General features: G+C 43.2%; 1 protein-coding gene and 1 long non-coding RNA gene across 2 annotated transcripts in view; one reads left to right on the plus strand and one right to left on the minus strand.

Moving 5' to 3' along the window:
- ARG2 (arginase 2) overlaps positions 1–15,893 on the minus strand; it is a 39,123-nt gene extending 23,230 nt beyond the window's left edge. Inside the window, exons 1-2 of the mRNA XM_059692647.1 lie at positions 15,757–15,893; positions 14,393–14,465 (exon numbers count right to left, since the gene is read on the minus strand). Of these exons, the coding sequence (XP_059548630.1) occupies positions 14,393–14,465; positions 15,757–15,864 (181 nt within the window). The 5' untranslated portion in view covers positions 15,865–15,893. The remainder of the gene's footprint in view (positions 1–14,392; positions 14,466–15,756) is intronic.
- Positions 2,685–15,763, plus strand: LOC132232967 (uncharacterized). The gene is made up of 4 exons (XR_009452523.1): positions 2,685–5,091; positions 13,557–13,704; positions 15,074–15,166; positions 15,399–15,763. It is a non-coding gene; the product is annotated as an uncharacterized LOC132232967 (long non-coding RNA).
- Positions 15,894–19,005: the final 3,112 nt, after the last annotated feature.

Below are 19,005 nucleotides of genomic sequence, written 5' to 3' on the forward strand. Positions count from 1 at the left end.
GAACAACTACTTCAAAAGTAAAACTAAAAGACGGAAGGGACATCACCCAGAACCGCAGGAACGCTGGCTGAGTGGAAGTCCTACAACTAGGAGGAAAGAGAAACACATACGGACACTCAGAGGAGGCGCAGTGCTGAAGTCAAATTCTGAGGTGCAGAGTGCGCGGAGCGGGCTGGCGGCGGAGGGCGCGTTTGTTGTTTTCAATCGGGAGGGAGTTGCAGACTCTGAGCTCCAGATACAGGCGAGTCTTTAGGGATCCAGACTCAAACGGGACTGTCTGGCTTCGGTCAGAGCGAGTGCAGCTTTCTCTCCCAGCTTTGCAGCTGGTGCTGGGACTCAGAGAGGCAGAGCCCCTGGGGACAGGACTGAGAGCCGCCATAACTGCTCTCTCCGGCCCACCCTGTTGATCCTGTGCAACCTGCCCTACCCAAGCCCTGCACAGAGGCATTTGCTGGATAGCCTCAGGCAAAGGCTAAATTAGCACCTCCCTAGAGGACAGAAGTTCTCTCACTGCTGACACAGCTGATTCTCATAGCCACTTGGCCTGGAGGTCAAACCCTCCCTGGGATTAACTACAACAATCAAGGTTTAACTATAAGACTGCGAACAAAGACCACTAGGGGGTGCACCAAGGAAGCATAACAAAATGCGGAGACAAAGAAACAAGACAAAATTGTCAAAGGAAGATATAGAGTTCAGAACCACACTTTTAAGGTCTCTCAAGAACTGTTTAGAAGCCGCCGATAAACTTAAAACTAATGAGACCCTCGATGTTATGTTGGGGAACCAACTAGAAATTAAGCATACACGGACTGAAACAACGAATATTATACAGACTCCCGACAGCAGACCAGAGGAGCGCAAGAATCAAGTCAATGATTTGAAATGCGAGGAAGCAAAAAACACCCAACCGGAGGGGCGGAATGAAAAAAGAATCCAAAAATGCGAGGATAGTGTAAGGAGCCTCTGGGACAGCTTCAAGCGTACCAACATCAGAATTATAGGGGTGCCAGAAGATGAGAGAGAGCAAGATATTGAAAACCTATTTGAAGAAATAATGACAGAAAACTTCCCCCACCTGGTGAAAGAAATGGACTTACAGGTCCAAGAAGCGCGGAGAACCCCAAACAAAAGGAATCCAAAGAGGACCACACCAAGACACATCATAATTAAAATGCCAAGAGCAAAAGACAAAGAGAGAATCTTAAAAATAGCAAGAGAAAGAAACTCAGTTACCTACAAGGGAATACCCATACGACTGTCAGCTGATTTCTCAACAGAAACTTTGCAGGCCAGAAGGGAGTGGCAAGAAATATTCAAAGTGATGAATACCAAGAACCTACAACCAAGATTACTTTATCCAGCAAAGCTATCATTCAGAATTGAAGGTCAGATAAACAGCTTCACAGATAAGGAAAAGCTAAAGGAGTTCATCACCACCAAACCAGGATTATATGAAATGCTGAAAGGTATCCTTTAAGAAGAGGAAGAGGAAGAAAAAGGTAAAGATACAAATTATGAACAACAAATATGCATCTATCAACAAGTGAATCTAAGAATCAAGTGAATAAATAATCTGATGAACAGAATGAACTGGTGATTATAATAGAATCAGGGACATAGAAAGGGAATGGACTGACTATTCTTGGGGGGGAAAGGGGTGTGGGAGATTCGGGAAGAGACTGGACAAAAATCGTGCACCTATGGATGAGGACAGTGGGTGGGGAGTGAGGGCGGAGGGTGAGGCGGGAACTGGGAGGAGGGGATTTATGGGGGGGGGGGGAAAGAGGAACAAATGTAATAATCTGAACAATAAAGATTTAATTAAAAAAATAATAATTCATGTGTTGACATCTATGAAATATGTTTCCAGGGGTTATAAAGTGTCTTCATAAAGTGGCCAAGTTAAAGAATGCTAATTGCTTCTTAGTTTTCATTAGAAATTGAGGTTTTAAAGGTTAAAATATCAATATATGTAGGAATAACCAATTATTTGATTATCTTACCGGTCTGCTAATAATATTAGTCATAATAATAGTTATACACTACTTGTTCTTTGAGAGCTTTTCTTTATATTCCAATTGTTAATGATTAATAACTTTTAATTCTCCTTTTATGGCTTATGTAAATATTATACTGGATCAGTAGTTCTCAACCTTCCTAATGCCGCGACCCTTTAATACAGTTCCTCATGTTGTGGTGACCCCCAATTTCATTGTTACAAACTGAACATAATTAAAGCATAGTAGTTAATCACAAAAACAATATGTAATTATATATGTGTTTTCCGATGGTCTTAGGCGACCCCTGTGAAAGGGTCGTTTGACCCCCAAAGGGGTCGCGACCCACAGGTTGAGAACCGTTGTACTAGAACTAGATGCAAAATACAGAAAAATGAGAAGGGTGACAAAATCCAGATCATAATAGTTCACAGGATAGAAATGATCTAGAGTAGCCGTGGGCAAACTACGGCCCGTGGGCCGGATCCGGCCCGTTTGGCTGTTTGTTCTATCCGGCCCACGGAGCCCAAAGAGCGGAGGGTTCTCTTGCTCTCCCCTCCGCTCCTTCACCAGCAGCAGTGTTAACATGGCAACGTTGGGAAACACGGCCACAGCTCCTTCTTCTGAGTCCAGTTTAAGAACCCATTGTGGCCCTCGAGTCAAAAAGTTTGCCCACCCCTGATCTAGAGTGTCTGTGCAATGATGGCCATAAGACATGACTGTCTTCCATATACATGCCCTCCTTTTTTGGGAAAATTTGACAAGATGATTTCAAAATTGAGACTTCCTAGGAATGAGCCTTCCTACCACTGTGAAACCACACTCTCTAAAAGGTTGGTCATCGATGCATCCTTTGGATTGATTTATGACCAAAAGGAGGAATTGTGGATGAAAAAGGGATTCTGTAGTAAGTATGATCAGTTGCTAGGGTAACCTGATCATAAATTCTTAGCTGGGAAGATCATGGTGGGTAGTCACACCCCAAGCCTATAAAATTTTTATCTTCGCTTTAAGCAAGTCCTGTCCATTGTTCTTGTGAATGAAATGTGAATGAAATCGAGACTCTAATAAATCTGACAGGTCTAGTGACTGAAAATAACCTCACGGGGTGATCTGAGCATACATTACTCTCTGGGCATGTCATGGTGGGTAGCCACGTCTGAAACATATAACTTCTTCAGTATATCTATTCCTTAAGCAAACTCTGTCCACTGTTTCTGTGCTTCTAGGTTAACACACCTTAAATGCCAGAGTAATCCTTTTTTTTAGACCCCTTGCAGGCATGACCACCCTCAAGAAAGCACATAACCTGAACTATCCTGTAATAATAAAAGCCTAATATGCTAAGTGTCTGACCATTCGTTCAACTGTTTGACCAGCTGCTATGATGCACACTGACCACCAAGGGGCAGACGCTCTGACCGGTAGGTTAGCTTGCTGCTGGGGTCCAGCTGATTGGGACTGGGCAAGATGGGCTGGACAAGCCCTGGAGCCTTCCTGCAGTCCCTCCCTGGCCCTGATCGTGCACGGGGCCTCTAGTCCTGTAATAAGAAACTGTAGCCTGGTTGAGCATGGACCCGTGAACCAGGCCCTGTCGGATGGGGCACATGCCTGGGTTGTGGGCTTGATCACCAGTAGGGGTGCGTGCAGCAGGCAGCCGATTGATGTTCCTCTCTCATTGAAATGTTTCTATGTCTCTATCCTAGGCAGTACTTAATGCTTCAATCTTTCTATTCTAGGCAATATTTAATGGCTGATAACATCATTTCTGGTGGAAGTGTATATTGCTATCCATGAAGCAGAATTGCCGGGGGGGAGGGGGGAGGGAATTAAACCTAAATCTGACCAAGGATCTAGATCCAAATACAATTTACAGGAAATACAGAGGACAAAAGAACAAGTCATAGGTTGACATGAGGATGTGATCTGCAAAATCCAAACTGAGAGATTCTGCAGACACATGACCTAGTTTCTTCTACAAATAAGCTGCAAGGAAGAAGGAAATAACAGAGGAGGGACCTATAAAGGACTTGAGAGATAGCAATCAATATAGAAGTTATTTGCATCCCTACTCAAACTGTAAAAATAAACATTAAAAATATAAGTTAATGAGGTAGGGTGACTGTTAAAAGGTGTAAGACTTACTTGTCCCTGTTGAAAATAAGGGAATAGACCTCCCCCCTCCCCACTTTGTTTCAAAATTTCTCTTTCTGTCCTTTTCAAATGTATATAAATCTTTATAATGACTAAAGGAGCCTGTGCCAGTCTCACAACCCAAGAATGTTTCCTCAAGGATCTGGGAACCATCTTTTTGAAATGCAAACATCTAGCACTCTTTTCCCAGTTCCTATGGGAGAATAATAGGCTAACTTCTGTGGGCACAAAATATAAGAATTCTTTAAAAGTTATCCACAATACCTTTACCACACCTAAAAGGTGGAGGGTGCCTTGCTCCAATATGCAAAACTGCCTCCCCTGTTAAGATGAAAAGTCTGTTTACCCTTCAGATAAATGGAATCAACTAACACAGGTGGCCACTCCAATTTCTTTAAGTTAGAATGCACTATATGTGACAAAAGGTATTATCAAGTTCTCTTACTGGAGGACTAGTTATCATTTATCTTGAAAACATCTAATGTCTTGCACCTTCTTGGCTATATAAATGAGTGAGGTTTTTTTTATCTTTGTAATCTTTTAGCAGATTGCCTGATTTACTGCTTATTCAATATTACCTGTTTTCTTTCTCTACTGCTTGGAGGGGTTTTCTCAGTTGGGGAGGTTTTTAAAAACTTTTATTTCCCCAACACTGGGTATTTGATATTAACTTATTTTAGGTAAGGTAAAGGTATTGTGGGTAAGTTTTAAAGAATTCTTGTATTTTGGAGATAATGAAATATTTGCAGATGAAACAATATGATGTTTGTGATTTGCTTCAAAAGGTATGGAGGTAGAGTGAAAAACATTCCTGTGTACTGATGATTGATGCTGGGTGACATATGTATTAAATTCATTATGCTACCGTCTCTACTATTGTTGTTGGAACACTTCCATAATAAAAAGAGAAGATCCATGGAAGCCAGCTGGCATGCAGGTATGGAGCTGGGAGGGGAAACAAGTGTTGGAGACAAAGTTTTGGACGTCAGCATTCAGGTGATAGGAAAAAGCCATGGAAATGGACAGTGTTAACCGGCATTGCATAAAGCAAGAGGATCAAGGACAGAACTCTGAGGAACAGCAACATGTAAGGGATAGGAAGCAGATCTGGCAAAGGAACCTGAAGAGTGGTGTCAGTTTCAAATAAGGTGAGTGGAATGTAGCTGGCCTCCAACCTCAGCAAAACCAGTTTCATTGCAATGATGGCCCGGGACACCAGATTATAGCCAGTGTGAAAGGGCATTGGGGAAGCCAGGATGGTGGCTCTGAAGAGCACAACAGCTAGAAGGCTACATATGGTCAAGGGCGGGGGTTTGGGGGCGGGGGGGGGGGGTAGATAAGATTAATTACCGCAGGGACAGGTGAATGGAGAGAAGTTGAGAAACAAGGGGAGAGAAGGGATAACAGCAGGAACAAGGACCCTCAGAACACAGGAAGGTAAGGGATCCAGAGCACAGGGAGATGATGTGGCTAAGCGATGCTTGTACAATATCTATTCTTCCCTTCTGCAGAGACAGGAGTTTTACTTGGGAGCATGACTTTTTAGAAGAGAGACTAAATTCACCACCACAGTCTTTCTAAAAAAATATATTATTTATTTCAGAGAGGAAGGGAGAGGGAGAGAGATAGAAACATCAATGATGAGAGAGAATCATTGATTGGCTGCCTCCTGCTCACCCCCAACTGGGGATCGAGCCCGCAACCCAGGCACGATTCATTATGAACCTGAAGAGTGTTCATAATGACCGGAATCAAACCTACGACCCTTCAGTCCGCAGGCCAACACTCTATCCACTGAGCCACGCCGGCTAGGGCTCACCACCATCTTCTGTAACTGGGTGTGGCCATGTGACCCATTGGGGTCAACAGGATAAGCAGAAGTGTCCTGCAGCAACTCTTGGGAACATTCCTAAGGGAAAGCACAAGTTCTCCCTTTGCTTGCTTCTTTGTTCATTCTTCCATCCTGCTGCCAGAACTGAGGCCATAGCCATCTTGGACCATTAGATCCAGGCCCGCTGCTAGCGCAGCATGGTAAGAATCGAGGTCTGAACTTCCAGGAACAGAGCTGCTAAACCAGCTCCGGACTTCTCTCTAAACTCTGTTCACTGGAGAGTGAAATGGACCATTTTTCTTAAACCTCTATTTTGGGCTCCGATTATCATGTGCAAGTGCAACTACCACACTGTCATGTCCCTATGAGAAGAAGCTACAACCTCAGGTACCTTCCTTGTTCTTCATACATTTCTATTCTAATTTACTTTTAAATGTTCCTTCTTATATGTATTCTAAGTTGTGGTAAAATACACATAAAATAACCATCTTACACTATTTTTAAGCGGTATTAAGCACATTCATCATTGTTCTGTGAGTATAACACCATCTATTTCCAGAACTCTTTTCATCTTGCAAACTGAAATTTTGTACCCATTAAACAATATCTCTCCATTCCCTCTCTCGCTAGTCCTGGCAACCACCATTCTACTTTCTGTCTCTATGAATTTGACTATTCTAGGTACCTCATAAGTGGACTCATCCAACATGTATTTGTCCTTTTGAGAGTGGTGTATTTAATTTAGCACAATGTTTTCAAAGTTCACCTATTCTATTCCTTCCCTTTTAAGATTGAATAATATTCCACTGTATGTGTTAACCACATTTTGCTCATCCATTCATCATCACGTGGGTTGCATCCACCCTTTGGCTATTATGGATAAGCTGTTATGAACATGGGTGTACAAATATCACTTCAAGACGTTACTTTCAACGTTTGGATATATGCTCGGAGTGAAACTGCTGGATCCTACTTTTCATTTTTTGAGGAACCACCATACTGTTTTCCATAGTGCCTATATCATTTTACATAGGACAGAGAGGTTCCAATATCTCCATATTCTTTCCAACACATGTTTGTTTTTTTTACACTAGCTATCCTAATGGGTATCATTAACTTGCTTTTAACCGATTAAGAATGACATAATAGCAAGAGCCTAGTACATTGTCTAGAACATGGTAAATGTTAGATATGGAACAACTTTGAAATAAAAAGATGTAAGTTAAACCATTTGCTGCTCATATAAGCAGGAAGTACATAGTTATATTGAAATTTAATAACAGATTTGCCTATATTCAGGCACATCATCGGTGATGGAGGCCTTTGCTAAAGGCATGAGCAAATTACCAATTCCAGAAGAGCTTCATCACACTCCAACAGAAACCAGTTCCCATGAGCACTCCCCACTTCCTCCCCCATCCCACCCCCACCCCCAGCACTTGGGAACCACGAATCTACTTTGTTTCTATGGATTTGCCTATTTTTGGACATTTCATATAATAGAATCATATAATATGAAGTATCTTTATTTTTTTATTTTTAAAATATATTTTATTGATTTTTTGCAGAGAGGAAGGGAGAGGGATAGAGAGTTAGAAACATCGATGAGAGAGAAACATTGATCAGCTGCCTCTTGCACACCCTCTACTGGGGATGTGCCCGCAACCAAGGTACATGCCCTTGACTGGAATCGAACCTGGGACCCTTCAGTCCGCAGGCCGACTCTCTATCCACTGAGCCAAACCAGTCAGGGCAATATGAGGTATCTTTAAATACACAATACTTTTCTTTAAAAAATGTTTTTTATTGATTTTAGAGAGAGGGGAAAGGGAAAAATCAATCGGCTGCCTCTTGCACGCCCCCTACTGGGGATCGAGCCCACAACCAAGGCCTGTGCCCTGACAGAGAATTGAATCATGACCTTCTGGTTCATTGGTCAATACTCAACCACTGAGCCACACCAGCAGGCTCTACGTGCCCTTTGTGTCTGCCTTCTTTCACTTAGTATAATGCTTTTTTAAGGTTCACCCATTGTATGGCTATATCACAATTTTTTTTAAAACAACTCAAATCTCCCACAAAAATCCAGACTTCAGGCTTTTCTTGGAAAACCAAAAATAAAACAATAGAAGGCCCTCCCCTGCCCACATGGGATCCACTGGCTAGAGCCCAGCAACAGCTTCTTCCTTGGACACTCCAGGCACCTTTCTACCCCAGGTCTTCGCCCTTACTGTTTCCTCTGCCTGAAATGCTTTTCTCCCAAATGTGCACATGGCTCCTTTCCTCACCTCAGGGATCTGTTCACTGACACCTTCTCAGTATGGCCTCCCTATCTGCACATACAGTGCTTCCCTGTCCCCATACTTGCTATCCTCCTGTCCCTCGCTTTCATTTACTCATTAGCACTCATCATTATCTGAGATACTATATATTTTACTTCTGTCTCTTTCAAACCACCCCCACAGAGCTCTAGAACAGGAATTTCTGTGTTGTTCACTGTTGTATTCTCAGCACCTAGAACTTGGTAGGCTCAAGTTGTTGAATATACAAATTAGTGAATGAATGAACATGTTATAGTGACTAAAAGCAGCTCCTAAGAAAACTAAACCTGGAAAGGATGTTTAAACAGTTTTGACACATACTTTATATTAATTCACATTTTTAGTTCAAGTAGTTTCGGCATATATGCAGTCCTGTAATCACCACCACTTAAGATATAACACATTTAAAATAATTCACAGTAACACATTATGGTAGGTCTGTTTGCTACAAGTAGGCCTGGAACTTGGAGATATCTTTACTTAAAACTTTAGGCTGCTGTCTTCAAAAGTCATAGTAAGGAACATGATGGTTCAAAAATCAAAGCACCAAGAGAACAGAGAGTTGTTAAAATCCACAGGGACTAAAATATAGTCCTAAATCAAAGGACAAAGAAACTGTAACCTAATGAGTTACATTAACTTTCGAGAACATTGTGTAAAGTAGTAGGAAAAAAGCAAGCAAAGGAACAAGAATTTATTAACAAAGACCTTTGAGGATTCCAGTCCAAAAATTTTTTTAATTGATGTTTTTATTTTTGTGTTTACAGAAAGTGAGAGATCAATTTGTTGTTCCACTTATTTATGCATTCATTGGTTGCTTCTTGTATGTGCCCTAAGTGGGGATAGAACCTGAAACCTTGGTGAATCGGGACAGTGCTCTAACCAACTGATCAACCAGGCAAGGCTCAAAATTTTGTTTCTCATTGGTATTTGTAAACTGTTTTATCAGCAATCAGGATCTTTAAGCTTCAGGCAACAGAAACCTGTTCTGGCTAAGTCCAGCAGAAAAGCAATCTGTTTTATTATTGTAATTCCTAGAATCTTTAATCTGGTTTAAAGGCACACTGCCCAGAAATATTGGCCCCATCAGTCACATTGCAGGATGGCACAGAGAAGATGCTGCTGATGCCTCCACTACTAGGGAAAGGCAGCTTGCATGGACAGAGGCTACTGACCAATTGCTGCCATCATTACCCATCACAAAATGAGTTATTTGCTGCCTTGAAATTTGAACCAAAGTTTAGGATAGGTGCTTCTGGTGGTGGAACCTCAGTCAAGTGCCCCCAACCCTAGCTGCAATGAAAACAAGGTGGAATGTAGGTGGAAATAAGTCTAAGAGGTAGATGAAGGTCAAATTATGGAGGACCTATCCTATTGGTTAAGTGTGGAGCACATACCATTAGTGATTAAAGGACAGATACCAAAATGTAAAACTATTAAAAGGAAAATATATTAGAAAGATGTATCTAGCACAGCCTGCGATGTCATTGTTTATTGGAGGGACAAGTTATATTTTAAAGTAGGAAGCTTTAGACTCAATTAAAAAAATAAAAGCCAAAGTAAATATGACAAATTAGATGGTATATGACTCTAAATTTTCTTCTTCTAATATAAATATTTTGGAGGACTGCATGACCAGATTCTGCAGATAGCGAACTGGGAGTGTGCCTCAGCAAGAATTCTTACCTTTGCCTGCTCATTCTAGAGGTCCCAGGATCTTTCTACTGCAGGCACTTCAGCATAAGCAGTGCCCAGCTGGTGAGGTATCCTATTCATGATGCCAACTGTGGGGGCAGCATAAACTTCCTCTACCCTCAAGGTTCTTTTGGTCATATACTCCTTCAAAAAAATTGAAGAAGAGGGATACTTCCTAATTTTGTGAGGCCAACATTATGCTGATACCAAAACCAGGCAAGGATAACACATAAAAAAGAAAATTAGAGGCCAATATCTGATGAACATAGATGCAGAAATCTTCAACAAAATACTAGCAAATCAAATACAACAATACATTAAAAAGATAATGCATCATGATTAAGTGGGGTTCATTCCAGGGGTGCAAGGATGATTCAACATAGGCAAATCACTTAATGTAATACACACATTAACAAAATAAAAGATAAAAGTCACATGGTCTCATCAATAGATGTAGGAAAAGCATTTGACAAGATACAACACCCACTTATAATTAAAACACTCAATACAATGGGTATAGAAGGAAAGTACCTGAGCATAATAAAGGCCATATATGACAAACCCTCAGCTAATATGCTCAATAGTGAAAAGCTGAAAGCTTTTCCTCTAAGCTCAGGAAGAAGATAAGAATGCCCACTTGTGCCACTGTTATTCAACATAGTACTGGGAAGTCCCAGCCAGAGCAATTAGGCAAGAGAAACAAATAAAGGGCGTCCAAATTGGGAATGAAGAAGTAAAACTGTCACTATTTTCAGATGACATGATTCTATACAGAGAAAATCCTAAAGACTCCACCCAAAAGATGATTAGAAGCAATAAACAAATACAATAAAGTTGCAAGATACAAAATCAATATACAAAAATCTTCTGGGTTCCTATATACTAACAATGAAATATTGGAAAAAGAAATGAAAAAAACAATCCTATTTGCAATAGCAACAAAAAGGGTAAACTATCTAGGAATAAAGGAAGGAAGTGAAGGACCTAGTCACTAAAAACGGTAAGACACTGTTGAAAGCAATTGACACAAAAAAATCTATATATATAAAAGTATAATATGCAGATTGACCAGACAGTGGAACGACTGGTCGGCTATGACACACACTGACCACCAGGGGGCATACACTCAACATAGGAGCTGCCCCCAGCCCTCAGGATCCAATCGCCTGATTGGGGCCTACAGGCCAACATCTTTTTTTATATATATATATTTTATTAATTTTTGTTGTTTTTTACAGAGAGGAAGGGAGAGGGATAGAGAGTTAGAAACATCGATGAGAGAGAAACATCAATCAGCTGCCTCCTGCACACCCCCTTCTGGGGATGTGCCCGCAACCAAGGTACATGCCCTTGACCGGAATCGAACCTAGGACCTTTCAGTCCGCAGGCCGACACTCTATCCACTGAGCCAAACCGGTTACGACCAGGCCAACATCTTAATCCCTCCCCCCGGCTGGCAGGCTGATCACCCGATAGGGAATGGGGAACCAGGGGTGGGTGGCAGTGGACACGGGTGGTGCCAGGGCCCTGATTGTCGGCCAGGCATTAGGGACCCTACCTGTGCACAAATTTTGTGCACTGGGCCTCTAGTGTAAATATATCTCCTGTTCATGAATTGGAAGAATTAACATAGTTAAAATGGAACAGAAGAACAAATGTCCTAAATTGGGACAAATAAATGGGAATAGATGTCCCAAATAGGTCAGGATAGCTCCCAAATGACTTCCTGAACTCCAGGACTCTTGGCCTGGTCACAGTGGCACATTAGATAATTGTGCCAGAGGCTGTCACCTCTTTTAAGTACCACAGGGAGGTCAAATTACCATAACTATAATGAGGGAAACCTTAAACTATTATCCTTAGTTTACAGCTATTTTCCCCCACCCTCATTCTACTTCTGAAGAAAAAGGGGCAAATGACCATGGCTGGCAGCGGTAACCAGAATCAGGAGCAGAGGCACTACCCTCTGCCATGGCCTCTTTCATTTCTCCTCTCAGGTTCTCTTTATATATTCAAATTAAGTGGTTACTTGAGAGAGGACCACTGAGTGTGCCTCCCAAGCCTCACACCAGGTCAAATACATTCATTCCAGAAAACAGGAAGTTTAACCATTGCCATGGCAACATTGATAGCCCAGCGACATCAGAGCAGAAGGCAAAGAACAAAGGGATTTGTGAATGTTAACCTCTCTGTGGGTCTTCTCTCCCTTGAAACTCACCCATTCTGCTTATTTGAAAGTGCTCGAAAAGCTTGAGTTTTTTTGGTACTATTTCTGAATAGAGCTTTGGAACTTCTCTGTACTTAACTCTAACATGTTCCTGGAGATTAGCCCAACCCCAGGCTGGAAATCTGCTGAGTGCCACAATCTTATTAATATGCAGTGAGATTCTATTTCTGACCACTCACCAGCAGTCTGGCTACCAATTGGGCTACCAATCAGCTACAAGGTAAGAGTATAAATGATAAAACTAAAAATATATTTTTTTAATGAAAGGGAAAACCAAATAAATCGAAGCTTCACCATCACTTTAGGTTGAGAGTTTACAGAGGAAGCATTATTGTATTTAAGGGAGAACAGCTGCCCCAGGGTGGAGTGGAAAAATACCATGAGCTGGGACAGGAAAGGAGGTCTGTAAGGCTGAGGAGGAGAGGCTGCTACAAATGGGCCCCTCCCCCTCGTTCAGCAGCCTCAACTGAATACTGTCTCCTGTGTGAGAGGCTGAAAAAGGATTCTTGTCAAGAGTCGCGAGGCAGAATCCAGCAGTGAGCAGGCAATTCGAGCAAGGCCAGGCCCAGTTTATCAGATGGGCTGCACAGGTCTATCCAGTATTAAAAAACAGTGATTGCCAGAGATTGCTTTTTTAAAAGGCAGAATGTGTATAGCTGATATAAAGGGACAGTATCCTCATTTATAAGCGAGAATAAAAACCTCCTCCATTAGGTAATGTGTGACACATTAACACTAAATCTTACCAATTTATCTTTCATCTTTGGTGGTGAACTTGAAGAGTAAATAAAATGATTAGGAAAGAAACCCTATTGCCCTAGCCCAGCAGTTCTCAACCTGTGGGTCGCGACCCCTTTGGCGGTCAAACGACCTTTTCACAGGGGTCGCCTAAGACCATCCTGGATATCAGATATTTACATTACGATTCATAACAGTAACAACATTACAGTTATGAAGTAGCAACGAAAATAATTTTATGGTTGGGGGTCACCACAACATGAGGGACTGTATTTAAAGGGCCAGAAGGTTGAGAACCACTGGATAGAGTGTTGGCTGCGGACTGAAGGGTGCTGGGTTGCGGGCTCCATCCCCAGTGTGGAGTGTGCAGGAGGCAGCCGATGGATGATTTTCTCTCATCATTGATGTTTCTGTCTCTCCCCCTCCCTTCCTCTCTGAAATCAATAAAATATATTTAAAAGAAAAGAAAGAGACCCTATTGCCCAGCCAGCATGGCTCAGTGGTTGAGAGTTGACCTATGAACCAGGAGGTCACGGTTCGATTCCTGGTCGGGGCACATGCTCACCTAGATTCTGTATTACCATCTCCAGGATCTATAGCTTCCTGCTGCCATGCCTTTTACACTCACAGCTCTGGAAAAGATATATGAATGGTCCTAATGTGAATGGAGAAAATGGCCCCTAACATCCACTGGAAACACTTGGGTTGGCTATAAGGGAGAATCTTCCTACCATAAAGGTAATGGAATTTGATGTCCTATTACTAAAAAAAGGGTTCTCCATTACTACATAAATGGCATTTATCGCTGAGTTCCATTGACTTCTGCTCCTGTAAATTTTGAGTGCCGTCTAAGAATGCAACTTTACTTCTGATTACCTGGGGTGTTTGTGAAAAGCACTTGTTTGGGTCCTACCTCAGTGCCAATAAACCGGACTCTTCCATGGAGGAGCCTAGGAATCAGTATTTTTAACAAATAGCCCAAGTGATTTTCATAATCAGGAAAGTTTGGAAAACACTAATCTCAGGCTCTGCTTATAGTAATATAAAGCTATTAATCCTTGGGAAGAAATGAATGATTCAAAGAGGGAAACTGGCTAGACAGATGAGTCATAAGCACCTCATGAGTGAGTTAGGAAAGTCAGAATTTTAGGGGGAAAGGTTGACTGTACAGTTAGAGTTGGAGCTAGCATTCTTAGCACCACTTTGCAGTCATTAGTGGCTTGTTCCACGCCCTGCCTCTCTACCTCCTTGCCTTCCACACACACTTTTCATTGCAACAAGGCTTTGCCTAAAGACTCTGATAGATCTTAAACTGCAGGTGGAATCCAGTAGCAGACGAGAGACACTTCCCAAGTCCCTGCATGTGAGAGAGAAGACTGAACCGTCTGTTACCTCCCTGCACAGACATCTCAGATCCCCCACTTACCCAAATTGGAGAGCCTTTTCATCAAGCCAGCTTCTCTGATAGCAGCAGGACCATGTTCCACTCCTTTTCTTTTCTGTCACACAAATTACACAATGAGATGCGAGGGAGATGACTGAAAAGAAGACAACTATAGTTCACAAAAATACAGACATCTGCTATGCTACACGGGATGTATCCGCAAGGGATGTATTCCAAGAGACCCCCGTGGATGCCTGAAACCGCAGACAGTACCGGACCCTATGATAAAGTTTAATTTATAAATTAGGCACAATAACAGGTTAACAACAATAACTAATAATAAAATAATTATAACAATAAAATAAGGGTTAGCTGAGCACGCAGTGCTGTATCTCAACCTGATAACTGAGAAGGCTAAGTGACTAAGCCGCGGGTGGTGCCTACAGCATGAACGCACCCGACAAAGGATCCTGGACAGGACAGAGCAGGACTGCTTGAGGTTCATCACAGCTGCTCGCAATAGGGTGCAATTGGAAACTTGTGAATTGCTTATTTCTAGAATTTCAATTTGACATTTTCGGACCGCAGTTGATAGTGGGTCACTGAAATATTGGAAAGGGAAACCAAGGGAGGACGAATGATCTTAGTTCCCAATAGAAGCCTCCCCAAACCTGACATTCTCAATATTTTCACCCGAGGTCTGGCTATTTCACACACTTGCAGGGAAGAAGGGGAAAACAACAATCACTGGAATCAAATTAACCTTCCAAGCCCCATGTGTGAAGGGCGAGCGGGAGCCAAGACAGGCTGAGCCAGGTGAGGATCTGGTGGTTGGTGTACGTGGCTGGCAGGGGCCAGGTCCCTGGCTTCTCTACCAGTGAGCTCCCAGGGCTGCGGGTTTCTTTCACGAAGAGAGAACAAACAGCCCCTCCCGTCCTGCCGACGCTGGAGCGGCCAGCGCCAATTTCCTTCCCAGTTAACGCTCTGAGAACGAATCCTGAATTCTTAGAAATCGCTCCCTTTCGCCTCCACTCTCTATTTTACGCAGTGGATTCCTGCCGGTTTCTCCTCCTCCGGCCCCTCCACGGACTCCTCTCCCTCCTTTCCGCTCCTCCATCACCCTCCGCGGGACCCACCACTTCCTCGCTCCGCCCAGGGAGGCCGCGGAAACCCGCCAGCTCGGAGCCCCCCGCCGAATCGCACACAGGGTTCCTCCATCCCCTCCCTCTTTCCCTGTTTTTTAGGGGGGAAAGTCCCACGTGCTCTCCCGGTGCCCAATCGCCAGAACCACCAGGTTTTCCCCATCCTCTCCTCGATTCTTCGAACCCCTACCCCCCACCCGCTCCGCTTTCTCTGGTTCTAGCGGGCGGAGATCCCGTTCCCGGGTGCCAGGTCCTAGTTCTCACCTGTCCCCGTGAGAACGGGGCTCCGATCACAGCCACCGAGTGGACAGACTTTTTCAGAACGAAATGCACTTGCGTCCGGAGACGCGAGAGGCTGCAGCTTAAGGACATGATGGGCAGCGCGGAACGTTGCCAAGCGACCGGCTGCTCCGTGCGCTTCGCCGCCTGAAGTGAGCGCCGCCGCCGGCAGCTGCGCTTACCTCCTGGTGCGCGAGCCGCACCGCGCAGCCCCGAGACGTCACGGCCCCGCCCCGACCCCGCCGGTGGGGCCCCCAACCAGCCTCCCGCACACCTTCCGGCAGGCCCCGCCCACTGCTCCCTGATGTCACCCCACCACCAGCCGGCTCTCCACCCAGGGAGCCCCAGCAGCTGACACCATGAAACCAATGATCAGGGTCTGGTCATTAAGAGATGGTTACAACAGGTGTGTCCCTCCGTGGGCAGCGGCCAGTCCTCGCGGATCAAGGAAAAGGGATGGCTAGGCTGAGACTGGTCTCACCCGACCCTCAGGGAGTGCCCTGCCAAGACCAAGCCTGCATCCACCTGCTCCGGTCCATCTCAGAGCTCAAGGTCCAAAAAACGCGCTTACCTTTGGGAATTGAAGGCTAGGAGATCAAATCTAGATCAGCGCTCTCTGGGCCAGGCGTATTAATAAAATGCCACCTAGTTTCGGTGTTTCGGATGGGGAGCTTAGGATTTACAATTACTTTCCAGATGTTTTCAATTCTTTACCTGAATAATGAGGACACTGGTTATTAAAAACCAAACACAGCAACATATCTGAACCAGCTGAAAGTAACAATTAACTAGAGTATTAGTAATCGATAATAATAAATTAGACCGGACTTCCTTCTGGAGGAAGCCCAGGTCCTGGGTGCCAGAGGGAAGCCAGTGCCGGGTGGGGGTGGGGGGTGGGGGGGGTGGGGGGAAGAAAGGCCTCTCTTGTATGAATTTCGTGCCTCCGGCCTCTAGTATTTTAATAATAACCAACAGTTTCTTTTTTCTTTTCTTTAAGTATATTTTTATTGATTTTTACAGAGGAAGGGAGAGGGATAGTTAGAAACATAAATAAGAGAGAAACATCGATCAAGCCTGCAACTAAGGTACATGCCCTTGACTGGAATCGAACCCAGGACCCTTTAGTCCTCGGGCTGAGGCTCCATCCACTGAGCCAAACCAAACCGGTTAGGGCAGTACCAACAAAGTTTCTTGGAACTTTTAGCCCTCTAACAGTTCCATAAAGTACGGTAGCCCCCCTCATCCTTGGTTTTGCTTTCCCAGGTTTCAGTTAACCACGGTACACAAAGATTAAATGGAAAATTTACTGAGTTTTAAATTGCATGTTATTCTGAGTTACTGATGAAATCTCCACCATCCTGCTCCATCCTGGCTGGGCTGTGAATCACCCCTTTGTCCAGCATATCCACAGATGCATGATACCCATTCATTAGTCACCTAGTAGCCCTCTTGACTATCAGATCAACGGGTCCTTATTGCATCATCACAGTGCTTGAGTTGGAGTTACACTTGTTTTACTCAATAATGGCCTCAAGTGCAAGAGTAATGATGCTGGCAATTCAAATATGCTAAAGATAAGCCGTAGAGTGCTTCCTTTAAGTGACAGTTAGGTATGTAGAGGGGGTCTTGAAACATGTCCCTGGGGATAAAAGGGGGACTACTATAGGGATTATTTTAAATTCAAGGAATCGGGATCAGAGAAGATAAGTAACTTTCCGAAAGTCACATAGCTTGGAAGTGGCAGCGCTCTGTGACTCCAGATTCTAAATTCTTAACTATGTCACCACAGCTTGTATGATTCTGGACGTTAGTCCTACCAAAATAATTTTTAATTGATTTTTAGAGACAGGGGTGTTAATGTAAATACCTGAAAAATATTTCCTGATGCCAAGTTACATGCTGCTTTCCATATTATGTCAGAGGTCTCCATGGCAACATCATAACTCCAAGCAGCTGTAGTAATGTACTAGTAAGGCAGTATATTTAGTTTTAGAGGATACATTTTATTCCTCTCTCCCCCTGCTGGTTTAACAAAGAAATGTCTTTGAAGCCTTAGCAAAATAAAGCGGGTGTTACTGTTAGGCAATGTTGTTGAAAGTACGGTCCCAGACCAGTAGCGTCAACATTTGCACACTTGTCAGAAATGCAAATTATTGGATTTACTCCAAGCTTACTTAGCTACTCTGGGGATGGGGAACCAGCAACCTAAATTTTAAGAAGTTCTCCAGGGTGGGGAGATGTAGGGAACAGTAGAGATGCCGTCAGGGATTCAGTCACTGTTACTGCCACACTTGCTCAGATCCTTGGAATTATTTTGGTACCTTTCTCTTGCCCATCACCACATCCAATTTCTCCCCTTTCCTATGTTTTCTGAAGTTAGTACTGGCACAGGCTACCTCAGTATCTCCTGGACTATTGCGAAAACCTCTTTTTGAGCACTTACTGGGAGTCACCAGATTGACCATTCTAAATCAATCCTGCATGTCACTTTCAGTGGCTTTCCACTGCCCGTGGTTTAGTCAGAGGTAAATTACTAATTCCTCATTATTATGCATCAGGGGAATGAATAGTAAATTGTTATATTACTATTATACTTTAAAATTAAATTTATTCTATATGTTTTCGGCCTGAAGTGACCACCCAAAAATATCTTATAAATCATTTTTTAAAAAATCCAAAGTTCAAATAACAGGTCTGCTTTTCTTTTAATTTTATTTCAGATAGAGAAAGGGAGAGAGAGATGTTGATTTATTGTTACACTTAATTATGCATTTGTTGGTTGCTACTTTTATGTGCCCTGACCAGAGATTGAACCTGCAACCTGGGCATATTGAGATGACGATCTACCCAGCTGAGCTCCCTGTCCAGGGCCCTGGTCTGCTTTGATTTTCAAAATGGACATTTATTTCAAAATAAGTTATTAAAGATAACATTCTAAGGTTATAAAAGTCATAAAAGAATGAGCTAAGTTTTATAAATTTATTTTAAACTTGTACTGGGTTATCACATAGCTCTAGGACCCTTCCTTGGGTCTAACCCAGCTTGTTCTACTTTTCCTCTTCATTTGTAGGATAGCCTAGAGATCTGTCTCTTTAATTCAGTGGTTGCCACACTCTATCCCTTGAGAGGCTGTTGGGAGTGTGTGTGTGCGTGTGTGTGTGCGTGTGCGTGTGGGTGTGTGTGTGGCGGGGGTGTGAGGTTGTGAGTAGGTGAGATCTGATTATGGTATTTGCC

Source organism: Myotis daubentonii, chromosome 1, assembly GCF_963259705.1.
Source record: "Myotis daubentonii chromosome 1, mMyoDau2.1, whole genome shotgun sequence".
Classification (NCBI taxonomy): domain Eukaryota; kingdom Metazoa; phylum Chordata; class Mammalia; order Chiroptera; family Vespertilionidae; genus Myotis; species Myotis daubentonii.